This window comes from Rhinopithecus roxellana, chromosome 16 (genome assembly GCF_007565055.1).
Source record: "Rhinopithecus roxellana isolate Shanxi Qingling chromosome 16, ASM756505v1, whole genome shotgun sequence".
NCBI classification, from domain to species: Eukaryota; Metazoa; Chordata; class Mammalia; order Primates; family Cercopithecidae; genus Rhinopithecus; species Rhinopithecus roxellana.
In genome coordinates, this window is record NC_044564.1 from 109,501,017 (window position 1) to 109,514,999 (window position 13,983).

The 13,983-nt window shown below is 37.7% G+C and overlaps 1 protein-coding gene across 1 annotated transcript in view; it reads left to right on the forward strand.

The window, feature by feature from the left end:
- The window catches only part of ERP44 (endoplasmic reticulum protein 44), a 119,820-nt gene extending 105,837 nt beyond the window's left edge, over nt 1-13,983 (forward strand). The window contains exons 11-12 of the mRNA XM_010374130.2: nt 11,392-11,494; nt 13,424-13,983. Coding sequence (XP_010372432.1) covers nt 11,392-11,494; nt 13,424-13,525 — 205 coding nt within the window. The 3' untranslated portion in view covers nt 13,526-13,983. The remainder of the gene's footprint in view (nt 1-11,391; nt 11,495-13,423) is intronic.

Here is a 13,983-nt window from a genome sequence, read left to right on the forward strand (position 1 = left end):
ATAGGCAAGATATGCAATCAATGTAAGTGTCTGTCTACAGATGCATGGATAAAGAAAAGGTGCTATATATACACAATGGGATACTATTTAGCCTTAAAAAAGAATGAGATTCTGTCATTTGTAACAACATGAATGAACCAGGAGTGAACAGTACATTAAGTGGAATAAGAAGTCAAGCACAGAAAGACAAATACTGCATGATCTCACTCATGCAGAATATTAAAAGTTGAACTCATAGAGGTAGAGAGTAGAATGGTTGGTACCAGAGGCTGGGAGTTATGGGGATTGGGGAGATTTTTAAAAAAGGAAACTTCAGTCTTTTAAAGTGCATCTATAAAGGACCTACAGCTAATGTCATATCTAATGATAAAGGACCAAATGCTTTTCCTGTATGATAGAGAACTAGGCAAAGATGTTCAATCTCACCATTTCTTTTAGTATTGTACTGGAAATCCTAGCAAGTACAATAGAACTAGAAAATAAATGGAAGGCATTCAGACCTGAAAGAAATAAAAAAAGTAACTTTCTTTGTATATAACATGATTGTCTGTGTAGAAATTACCAACAAATCTATTAAAAACCTCCTAGAACTAATAAGTGATTTGAGCAGTATACAGGTTAACTTTTTAAAACATCACTTATATTTCTATACAAAGACAATGAACAATTGGAAACCAGGATTTTGTTTTAAGTTCCATTTATAATAGCTCCAAAAGGAGGAAAAAAACAAAACTACCTAGATATAAATCAAGCAAAATGTGTACAGGATCTGTATGTTGAAAGTTACAAAATGCTGCTGAAGGAAATCCAAGACAACCAAAATAAACGAGGAAGCATACTGTGTTCATGGATTACAACACTCAATACAGTCAACTTGACCTATAAATTTAATGTGATCTCAGTCAAAATCTCAGCTAGATTCATTGTAGATATAGATAACCAGGTTCTAAAATTTATATGGAAAGCTTAAGCCCGACTAGCTAAAACTGTTTTGAAAAAGAAACAAAGTTGGAGGATTCACATTACCTAGTTTTAAGACACAATATACATCTAAGGTAATTAATACAGTGCAGTATTGGTGAAATTTTATGTACATAGAGCCATGGAAGAGAAGAGAGGGAGTCCAGAAATAGACATACAAATATGGTAATAGATTTTTTTTAAATTATACTTTAAGCTCTAGGGTACATGTGCACAACGTGCAGGTTTGTTACATATGTATATATGTGCCATGTTGGTTTGCTGCATCCATTAACTCATCATTTACATTAGGTATTTCTCCTAATGCTATCCCTCCCCCCTCCCCCCACCCCACGCCAGGTGCTGGTGTGTGATGTTCCCTGTCTTGTATCCAAGTGTTTTCATTGTTCGATTCCCACCTATGAGTGAGAACACACGGTGTTTGGTTTTCTGTCCTTGGGATAGTTTGCTCAGAATGATGGTTTCCAGCTTCATCCATGTCCCTACCAAGGACATGAACTCATCTTTTTTTGTGGCTGTGTAGTATTCCATGGTGTATATATGCCACATTTTCTTAATTCAGTCTATCATTGATGGACATTTGGGTTGGTTCCAAGTCTTTGCTATTGTGAATAGTGCCACAGTAAACATGTGTGCATGTGTCTTCATAGCAGCATGATTTATAATCCTTTGGGTATATACCCAGTAATGGGATGGCTAGGTCAAATGGTATTTCTAGTTCTAGATCCTTGAGGAATCGCCACACTGTCTTCCACAATGGTTGAACTAGTTTGCACTCTCACCAACAGTGTAAAAGTGTTCATATTTCTCCACATCCTCTCCAGCACCTGTTGTTTCCTGATTTTTTAATGATCGCCATTCTAACTGGTGTGAGATGGCATCTCATTGTGGTTTTGATTTGCATTTCTCTGATGATCAGTGATGATGAGCATTTTTTCATGTGTCTGTTGGCTGCATAAATGTCTTCTTTTGAGACGTGTCTGTTCATAGCCTTTGCCCACTTTTTAATGGGTTTGATTTTTTTCTTGTAAATTTAAGTTATTTGTAGATTCTGAATATTAGCCCTTTGTCAGATGGGTACTTTGCAAAAATGTTCTCCCATTCTGTAGGTTGCCTGGTCACTCTGATGGTAGTTTCTTTTGCTGTGCAGAAGCTCTTTAGTTTAACTAGATCCCATTTGTCTATTTTGGCTTTTGTTGCCATTGCTTTTGGTGTTTTAGCCATGAAGTCCTTGCCCATGCCTATGTCCTGAATGGTATTGCCTAGGTTTTCTTCTAGGGTTTTTATGCTTTTAGGTCTAGCATTTAAGTCTTTAATCCATCTTGAATTAATTTTTGTATGTAATGTAAGGAAGGGATCCAGTTTCAGCTTTCTACATATGGCTAGCCAGTTTTCCCAGCACCGTTTATTAAATAGGGAATCCTGTCCCCATTTCTTGTTTTTGTCAGGTTTGTCAAATATCAGATGGTTGTAGATGTGTGGTGTTATTTCTGAGGCCTCTGTTCTGTTCCATTGGTCTGTATTTCTGTTTTGGTACCAGTACCATGCTGTTTTGGTTACTGTAGCCTTGTATAGTTTGAAGTCAGGTAGCGTGATACCTCCAGCTTTGTTCTTTCTGCTTAGGATTGTCTTGGCAATGTGGGCTCTTCTTTGGTTCCATGTGAAGTTTAAAGTAGTTTTTTCCAATTCTGTGAAGAAGGTCATTGGTAACTTGATGCGGATGGTATTGAATCTATAGATTACCTTGGGCAGTATGGCCATTTTCATGATTCTTCCTATCCATGAGCATGGAATGTTCTTCCATTTGTTTGTGTCCTCTTTTATTTCGTCGAGCAGTGGTTTGTAGTTCTCCTTGAAGAGGTCCTTCACATCCTTTGTAAGTTGGATTCCTATGTATTTTATTCTCTTTGTAGCAATTGTGAATGGGAGTTCACTCATGATTTGGCTCTCTGTCTGTTATTGGTGTATAGGAGTACTTTGTGATTTTTGTACATTGATTTTGTATGCTGAGACTTTGCTGAAGTTGCTTATCAGCTTAAGGAGATTTGGGGCTGAGACGATGGATTTTCTAAATATACAATCATGTCATCTGCAAATAGGGACAATTTGACTCCCTCTTTTCCTAATTGAATACCCTTTATTTCCTTCTCTTGCCTGATTGCCCTAGCCAGAACTTCCACATTATGTTGAATAGGAGTGGTGAGAGAGGACCTCCCTGTCTTGTGCCGGTTTTCAAAGGGACTGCTTCCAGTTTTTGCCCATTCAGTATGATATTGGCTGTGGGTTTGTCATAAATAGCTCTTATTATTTTGAGATACGTTCCAGCAATACCTAGTTTATTGAGCGTTTTTAGCATGAAGGGCTGAATTTTGTCGAAGGCCTTTCCTGCATCTATTGAGATAATCATGTGGTTTTTGTCATTGGTTCTGTTTATGTAATGGATTACATTTATTGATTTGCGTATGTTGAACTAGCCTTGCATCCCAGGGATGAAGCTAGCTTGATCTTGGTGGATAAGCTTTTTGATATGGTGCTAGATTTGGTTTGCCAGTATTTTATTGAGGATTTTTGCATCCATGTTCATCAGGGATATTGGTCTAAAATTCTCTGTTTTTGTTGTGTCTCTGCCCAAGCTTTGGTATCAGGATGATGCTGACCTCATAAAATGAGTTAGGGAGGATTACCTCTTTTTCTATTGATTAGAGTAGTTTCAGAAGGAATGGTACCAGCTCCTCTTTGTACCTCTGGTAGAATTCAGCTGTGAATCCATCTGGTCCTGGACTTTTTTTGGTTGGTAGGCTGTTAATTATTGCCTCAATTTCAGAGCCTGCTATTGGTCTATTCAGGGATTCAGCATCTTCCTGGTTTTGTCTTGGGAGGGTGTATTTGTCCAGGAATTTATCCATTTCCTCTAGATTTTCTAGTTTATTTGCATAGAAGTGTTTATAGTGTTCTGTGATGTTAGTTAGTATTTCTGTGGGATCGGTGATATCCCCTTTATCATTTTTTATTGCGTCTATTTGATTCTTCTGTCTTTTCTTCTTTATTAGTCTTGCTATCGGTCTCTCAGTTTTGTTGATCTTTTCAAAAAAACAGCTCCTGGATGATTTTTTGAAGGGTTTTTTGTGTCTCTATCTCCTTCAGTTCTGCTCTGATCTTAGTTATTTCTTGCCTTCCGCTAGCTTTTGAATTAGTTTGCTCTTGCTTCTCTAGTTCTTTTAATTGTGATGTTAGAGTGTCAATTTTAGATCTTTTCAGCTTTCTCTTGTGGGCATTTAGTGCTATAAATTTCCCTCTACACACTGCTTTACATGTGTCCCAGAGATTCTGGTATGTTGTATCTTTGTTCTCATTGGTTTCAAAGAACATCTTTATTTCTGCCTTCATTTCGTTATGTACCCAGTAGTCATTCAGGAGCAGGTTGTTCAGTTTCCGTGTAGTTGTGTGGTTTGAGTGAGTTTCTTAATCCTGAGTTTTAATTTAATTGCACTGTGGTCTGAGAGACAGCTCGTTGTGATTTCTGTTCTTTTACGTTTGCTGAGGAGTGCTTTACTTCCAACTGTGTGGTCAATTTTGGAATAAATGTGATGTGGTGCTGAGAGGAATGTATATTCTGTTGATTTGGGGTGGAGAGTTGTGTAGATGTCTATTAGGTCTACTTGGTGTGGAGCTGAGTTCAAGTCCTGGATATCCATATTAACCTTCTGTCTCGTTGATCTGTCTAATATTGACAGTGGGATGTTGAAGTCTCCCATTATTATTGTGTGGGAGTCTAAGTCTCTTTGTGGGTCTCTGAGGAGTTGCTTTATGAATCTGGGTGCTCCTGCATTGGGTGCATATATATTTAGGTTAGCTCTTCTTGTTGAATTGATCCTTTTACCATTATGTGATGGCCTTGTCTCTTTTGATATTTGTTGGTTTAAAGTCTATTTTATCAGAGACTAGGATTGCATCCCTTGCTTTTTTTTTTTTTTTTTTTTTTTTTTTTGCTTTCCATTTGCTTGGTAGATCTTCCTCCATCCCTTTATTTTGAGCCTGTGTGTGTTCTGCACGTGAGATGGGTCTCTGAATACAGCACATCTTGACTCATTATCCAATTTGCCAGTCTGTGTCTTTTAATTGGGGCATTTAGCCCATTTACATTTAAGGTTAATATGGTTATGTGTGAATTTGATCCTGTCATTATGAAGTTAGCTGGTTATTTTGCCCGTTAATTGATGCAGTTTCTTCCTAGCATCAGTGGTCTTTACAATTTGGCATGTTTTTGCAGTGGCTGGTACTGGTTGTTCCTTTCCATGTTTAGTGCTTCCTTCAGGCCTGGTGGTGACAAAATCTCTCAGCATTTGCTTATCTGTAAAGGATTTTATTTCTCCTTCACTTACGAAGCTTAGTTTGGCTGGATATGAAATTATGGGTTGAAAATTCTTTTCTTTGAGAATGTTGAATATTGACCCCCACTCTCTTCTGGCTTGTAGCGTTTCTGCTGAGAGATCCACTGTTAGTCTAATGGGCTTCCCTTTGTGGGTAACGCGACCCTTCTCTCTGGCTGCCCTTAACATTTTTTCCTTCATTTCAACCTTGGTGAATCTGACAATTATGTGTCTTGCGGTTGCTCTTCTGGAGGAGATCTTTGTGGTGTTCTCTGTATTTTGTGAATTTGAATGTTGGCCTGCCTTACTAGGTTGGGGAAGTTCTCCTGGATAATATCCTGAAGAGTGTTTTCCAGCCTGGTTCCATTCTCCCCATCAGTTTCAGGTACACCAATCAAATGTACATTTGGTCTTTCCACATAGTCCCATATTTCTTGGAGGCTTTGTTCATTTCTTTTTACTCTTTTTTCTCTGAACTCCTCTTCTCGCTTCATTTTATTAATTTTATCTTCAATCACTGATACTCTTTCTTCCAGTTGATCAAATCAGCTACTGAAGCTTGTGCATGCATCAGGTAGTTCTTGTGTCATGGTTTTCAGCTCCATCAGGTCATTTAAGATCTTCTCTACACTGTTTATTCTAGTTAGCCATTCATCTTTTTTCAAGGTTTTTGGCTTCCTTGCGATGGATTCGAACATCCTCCTTTAACTCGGAGAAGTTTGTTATTACCTACCTTCTGAAGTCTACTTCTGTCTACTCGTCAAAGTTATTCTCTGTCCAGCTTTGTTCCATTGCTGGCGAGGAGCTGCGATCCTTGGGAGGAGAAGAGGTGCTCTGGTTTTTAGAAATTTCAGCTTTTTTGCTCTGTTTCTCCCCATCTTTGTGGTTTTATCTACCTTTGGTCTTTGATGATGGTGACCTACAGATGGAGTTTTTGTGTGAACGTCCTTCTCGTTGATTTTGATGCTATTCCTTTCTGTTTGTTAGTTTTCCTTCCAACAGTCAGGTCCCTCAACTGCAGGTCTGTTGGAGTTTGCTGGAGGTCCACTCCAGACCCTGTTTGCCTGGGTATCACAATAGCAAATATTGCAGAACAGCAATTATTGCTGCCTGATCCTTCCTCTGGAAGATTCGTCTCAGAGGGGCGCCCAGCTGTATGAGGTGTCAGTTGGCCCCTAATGGGAGGTGTCTCCCAGTTAGGCTACACGGGGATCAGGGACCCACTTGAGGAGGCATTCTGTCCATTCGCAGAGCTCAAACACTGTGCTGGGAGAACCACTGCTCTCTTCAGAGCTGTCAGATAGGGACATTTAGGTCTGCAGAAGTTTCTGCTGGCTTTTGTTCAGCTATGCCCTGCCCCCAGAGGTGGAGTATATAGAGGCATGGAGGCCTTGTTGAGCTGCAGTGGGCTCCACCCAGTTCGAGCTTCCTGGCCACTTTGTTTACCTACTCAAGCCTCAGCAATAGCAGGTGCCCCTCCACCTTCTGGCTGCCACCTCGCAGTTCGATCTTGGACTGCTGCGCTAGCTAGCGTAAGGTTGCATGGGCATGGGAGCCGCTGAGCCAGGTGTAGGATATAATCTCCTGGTATCCTGTTTGCTAAGATTGTTGGAAAAGTGCAGTATCTGGGCGGAAATGTCCTGGTTTTCTGGTACCGTCTGTCACAGCTTCCCTTGGCTAGGAAAGGGAAATCCCCCAACCCCTTGTGCTTCCTGGGTGAGGCGATACCCCGCCCTGCTTCAGCTCACCCTCTGTGGGCTGCACCACCCACTGTCCAACCATTCTCAATGAGATGAACCAGGTACTTCAATTGGAAATGCAGAAATCACCCGTCTTCTGCATTGATCATGGTGGGAGCTGCAGAGTGGAGCTGTTCCTATTCGGCCATCTTGGAAGGGTAATCTCAGTCATAGATTTTTTTAAAGGTGGTAAGGCAATTCAGTGGAGAAAGGATAGTCTTTTCAACAGATGGTGCTAGACCAACTGAATGTCCTCATACCAAAAAAGGATTTCCTTCTATGAAAAATTAACTTAGAATTTATCATGCACCTATATGTAAGATAAAACTAGAAAACTCTTAGAAACAAACATAGGAGAAACTCTTTATGACCTGGGGTTTCACAGAGAGTTCTTAGAGTATCAAAAGCAGGATCTATAAAAGGAAATCATGTATAAATTGGTCTTCATCAAATTAAAAACTTTTATTCTGTGAAAGATACTGATAGAATGTAAAGAAGATATAGGGATAGCAGATAAACGCATGTGGAAGGTGCTCAGCATCATTAGTCAGTATGTATATTTTAGAATGCCTAAATTAAAATACTGATAATACAAGGTGTTCATGAGGATGTGGAACAACTAGAAGTTTCATACATTGCTGGTGGATTACAACATGATACAGCCACTCTAGAAAACAGTTTGCAGTTTCTTTAAAAGTTAGATATATACCTACCATATAACCTGGTATTTGTTCTAGACAAAGTTCACAAACACTTGTGCACAAATGTTTGTAGCAGTATTGTGCATAATCACCAAAATCTGGAAAGAACTTGAATGTCTTTGAATAGAAGAATGGATAAACTAATTGTGTATCTACTCAATGGGACATACTATTCCGCAGTGGATACAGGGACATATCTTTTTATATATACAAAAATGGATGAATGAATCTCAAATACAATATGCTAAGTGAAAAAAAAGCCATTCTTATAATTACATGTTGTATGATTTTGTACAAATGACAATCATAGAAGGTCAACAGTTGCCAGGGGTTGTGGGAAAGGGGAGAGTCTGACTTAAAAAGGGTGTTGGAATTGTTCTGTACCTGGTTTGTGGAGCTGGTAGCAAAATGCTATGCACATGTTAAAACTCAAAAGTTAAGCCTAAAAAAATGAATTCTGCTGTATCTTAAATTTTAAGAAATAATAAAAATACATATTACCTTGTATTCATTTGTTAAAGTTTGTTCATACACTTAACATTTGTGCATTTCACTATGTCAAAATTTTATCTCACCTAAAAATAAAGAATTGTAAATAAACAAAAAAGTAACTGGAGGATGGGAAACACTTAAGTGTTCTAATTAAAACAATTTTGCCCTAAAGCATGATGTATATAATTTTATTTATTATGGCAAGGGCCCATTTATTTTCCTGTTTAGGAGATTAGCATGTTGTCTGTTTTCTTGACAGTTTATTGTTGATTCGCTGAATGTTACTTCTTGATAATGATGGATAGTTTCTGGCCACAAGCTAGATAAAACTCTTTTATAATCAGTTTTTCTACTGCATCAATTCAGATTCATCCTATCTCTCGTCTTTTCATTTTGCACACAATTTTTTCTTTCATCTGTTGACAAGGGAAAAAAATCAACTTGGAAAAATGTGTTTTGAGTGTTTTCAATGAATTTGTCACATTTAAGATTTAATCATAAATTATTTCTTGACTAGCAGAAGCAGTTCACACTGTATTAGTTTTGATAATCTTTGGACCTCATAAAACAAACTAGCAGAGGCTTTATCTTAAACATTATAGACCATTTGCAATGCTATGGATTGAATGGATATATTTTAGCACTTGCTGTGGGTGACAGTAGATGATGTCAGATTAAATTTAAATTGATCTCCTCTCAATGTTTATCTCTGGTACATGTGCAATTACTTCAGCACCAGAGAACCTTTCAGAGGCATTCTGTCAATATAGCTACCTGACAGTCATTTGTATTTGTAAACTGTGCATTTGGCACCTGCTGGTCTCTGTTGCATTGGAGCTAGTGGGGAGCCAAAATGAGTATACAATGAAGTTATTGGTTGGTACAGCTCAGTGGGAGTTATTGAAGGGAAGAAACAGCACTTCCAGGACCTCAGGAGAGGATAAAAAGAAAAAGAAACTGGTAATATTAACTACAAGCCAGCTATTGTTTGCTACCAAAAAAATAATGATTTTAAAAGTCAATCAGTTCTACCCAAGGAATTAAAGTGTATGTGGACCTGCATTTTACTTCTTGTAACAGAATGAAAAAGTGTTTCTATTTAAAATATATAATTAATTTTTTAAAGCACCAAGATCTCAGTTAGAAGGCAGACAATTCATATGAGCAGAAATGTAAATTCAGCGAAGCAATGAAAAAATGCTTAATTTGTGAGGAAATGTAAATTAAAATGCAGGTATCTTTTACTTATCAAATTAGCAAAACCAATTTTAATTTTAAAAAGATAGACATGCTGGCAAGACTTTAAAGAACAAACAGACAGTAAAAACCAACTGATGTTTTATAGGTATAATTTGCTCACACTTGGTCAAAAGCTCTTATTTGTTAACCCAGTAATCCTACTTTATTGTATATAACTCAAGGAAATATTACAAAGAAGAAAGCCTGATATATAAATTTGCTTAGCTCAATATGGTGTTATCTGCTACAGTGCATTGTTTTTGTGCTGCAGATTTGCTCATACATGATTGGTAATTAAGAGAATAATGTCCATAGAAAGTGAAGTTGTGTCGGTTCATATATCATTATTCTCAGAATGTCCTGAAGCCATCAGAATAAGCTTTCTCTTTTTTTTTTTTTTTTTTTTTTTTTTTGGAGACGGAGTCTCGTTCTGTCGCCCAGGCTGGAGTGCAGTGGCCCGATCTCGGCTCACTGCAAGCTCCACCTCCCGGGTTCCCGCCATTCTCCTGCCTCAGCCTCCCAAGTAGCTGGGACTACAGGCGCCCGCCACCTCGCCCGGCTAATTTTTTTGTATTTTTAGTAGAGACGGGGTTTCACCGTGTTCGCCAGGATGGTCTCGATCTCCTGACCTCATGATCGGCCCACCTCGGCCTCCCAAAGTGCTGGGATTACAGGCGTGAGCCACCGAGAATAAGCTTTTTCATAAAGAGAATGCCATAGGGGTATATGAAGACCTCCAAAACAAAACAGCTGAAAATCCTGAGGAAGTGCCTTTCTTAGTGTAAATAAAAGCTAGTTTAATGATCTTGAGAAGTGCTTTGCTTTTCATAATGTTAAGTTATCCAATGAAGTTGCATGTATGGTTTAAAGAAGTTATGAAGACATTTCTCCCTATGTTTAGGAAAAAAATCATGAAAATGCTATGCCCTGGTTCAGGTTAATTTGATGAAATTGGTTTTTACTGTCTAGTCAATGCCCTCAAGGACCTGAACCTCAAAAGTGGGCTCACAAGCTTTATGTTAAGGCTGCAGAGGATCACCTGGTTGACACTAGGTTTAAATGGTGGTGGACATTGGATGGTGCTAATACTTTTATTACAGCTTCATAGTAGTGCTTTGGTTACAAAGCTGTATAGTTTTAAGTGGTTAGCCCCTATTTTTCCTTTGAGCCCTGTTATTTTTAGTGTGATGTTGCAGAACAAAGGTTTTTTTTAGTTACATATATGTAATTTAGGAAAAAATATAAAGTGCCCATTAATTTAAAATGGTTAAGAATTTGGGGTACAGCATCTTGATAGATTATAATGTGCCTTAATGATAAGCATGGAAAATTTTCTATGAAACAAGTACAGGAATTAGAATACAAAACTGAGTATCTGGATACTATGCTTACAATTGTGTAAAAATGTTTGACACATACCTGGCCTGCAATAGTTGTGCTAGAAGGCCAGGTGCGGTGGCTCAAGCCTGTAATCCCAGCACTTTGGGAGGCCGAGACGGGCGGATCACGAGGTCAGGAGATCAAGACCATCCTGGCTAACACGATGAAACTCTGTCTCTACTAAAAACTACAAAAAACTAGCCGGGCGAGGTGGCAGGCGCCTGTAGTCCCAGCTACTCGGGAGGCTGAGGCAGGAGAATGGCGTGAGCCCGGGAAGCGGAGCTTGCAGTGAGCCGAGATCCGGCCACTGCACTCCAGCCTGGGCGACAGAGCGAGACTCCGTCTCAAAAAAAAAAAAAAAAAAAAAAAAAATAGTTGTGCTAGGAGGGTGGGGTTGTAGCTTAGCAGAATTTTTTTAATACTGTGAAGTTGGCAAAATAGAAGTAAGTCCATTTTAACAGTTTTAATTTTATTTGACTATGGTTTTAGAATTCCTGGAAAACTCAAGCAATTTGTATTTGACTTACATTCTGGAAAACTGCACAGAGAATTCCATCATGGACCTGACCCAACCGATATAGCCCCAGGAGAGGTAGGACTTCTGTTTATTTTTCAATGGGAACTCTTTTTTTTCCATTTTTCAGTTAGCCTCAAAGAGAGTCTGAAGTTCTTGCATTGGCTTGAGCTTCAGCTTCTGAATATTTGTGTAGAGAAATTCTGAGTAGAAATTATTCTTTTAAATTAATTTTTAGTTTTAGGTCTTCAGAAAAGTTGAAAGAATATTATAACGTAGTTTCTTGATTATATAAAAGTGTTCTGAATATGACGTCTGTGGAATATGGCTATAACAGATTTAAATACAGTTGGCTTCAAATGGGAATAGGAAATAGGAATCTAAAACAGATAAATCAGTGAAGAAATCAGTGGATTCCAATAATTCCAAGCCTTGCTCTGTGGCTGGAAGATTGACCACACTATAAAGAAAGTAATGATTGGTTATTCTGCTAAATCATTCTAAGAGCCTTCACAAATACATTATTCATAATGCTCAAAACTTTACGGTTTAATGCGGCTTTCCCATTTGTGATTTAGAATACTTGACAACTGTTTTATCAAAATTTTATGTTCTCTTATTTTTTTTTTTACCTGAGAATTTTACTGTTTCCACCTTGTAACTTCTGTTACAAGTAATTTCTATGTTCCTATTGTACTAAACAGCCCTAAATTTGCATTTTGATAGATCATGATTTCTATCATGCCTATTACCATGATACCGAGAGGGAAGATGATATGTACCAAAATCCTATTTCATATGCTCAGAACTTAAATCCATTATTTTGCCTATAAAACCTCTATTTATAAAAGGAAAATAAAAACTGAGTTTTTCTTTATTTAAGAGTCCGATTAGGTTCGGAGGCAAGAGTTCCCTAGAGGAATCCAACAACATGCTTTTTCCTTTAAAAATGAGGTCAGATTTTTGATAATTAAGCAACTATAGGAGGCAGACTTGTCGGCTATAACCCAAAGGTGATTATTTTCCTCAGAAAAGAAGGCCTGCATAGTATTTTATCAGATTAGGAAAAGATGTCATTTACCATTATTGTATTATCCTGATTTGTTTCAATTTCCTCATTAGACAGTGAACTTATATTTGTTCATCTTTGTGTACTAACAGAGGGCACCAAATGTATGTTTGTTTTATAGTAATATAATTTCAGCTTAATCCAAACATATATCTCACTGAAAAAATTTAAAATGTATTGGGAAAGTGGCACATGATAAAGTCAAATGATAAGTTTATAGACACATTGCTTCCTGTTAGAATTAATGTGCCATTACATATAGTATGTAATATATGCACTGTGTGCCTATTTCAACTACAGGGGATATTAAAATGAGAACAATCAGGTCTGCTCTTGAGCTCACAATTTGGAAATAGAGGATGGACTGCACTGCCTTTTCTTTAAAATTCTTGGAAGTAGCTCTTGTTTCACTTGTGTATTTTTGTCTACTCTTTGTACACAACTACAGAAATTAATTTCTTTCAGTATCGAAGTGTTTGCTTTCCTCTTTATTTCAACTAAGTTGTAATAATTTCTGGTATCCTGGTAATTGATAACTAAGATAATATCTGCATAGTGGATGCTGTTAATTCTCTTAGTGGTCATGCACAAAGGAAGGGTTTGAGCCAACCTAAGGTTGTGTTGCCTCTGTAGACTAGTCTAGGAAAGCACCCAGGTGTCAGGTATTTTGGTCCCTTCCACCACACCTCAGCAAATGTAAAACAAACCCACAGTTAATGGCCCTGTGGCAACCTTGCCCTGGAGAATCTGAGTAAGAGCATTTGAAACGAGGAAAGCAAGGTTTCACATTTAAATCTCTTGCTTTGGCACACAGTTGCTTTTATTGGTTAATAAGCAAATAATTATAGGGGAACTACCATTCATCAAATACTCTTATTAAAATATTATAGCACTATAAACTATATTGGTATAAAAATGTTTTATTCTTTCTTTTGTAGCAAGCCCAAGATGTAGCAAGCAGTCCACCTGAGAGCTCCTTCCAGAAACTAGCACCCAGTGAATATAGGTATACTCTATTGAGGGATCGAGATGAGCTTTAAAAACTTGAAAAACAGTTTGTAAGCCTTTCAACAGCAGCATCAACCTACGTGGTGGAAATAGTAAACCTATATTTTCATAATTCTATGTGTATTTTTATTTTGAATAAACTGAAAGAAGTTTTGGGTTTTTAATTTTTTTCTCCCCGACTCAAAATGCATTGTCATTTAATATAGCCTCAAAAAAAAAAAAAAAAAACCTGCTAGGATTTAAAAATAAAAATCAGAGGCCTATCTCCACTTTAAATCTGTCATGTAAAGAAAGGTGACATTGCCAGAAACTTACCATTAACTTGCACTACTACGGTAGGGAGGACTTAGGGATGTTTCCTGTGTCGTATGTGCTTTTCTTTCTTTCATATGATCAATTCTGTTGGTATTTTCAGTATCTCATTTCTCAAAGCTAAAGAGATATACATTCTGGATACTTGGGAGGGGAATAAATTAAAATTTTCACACTG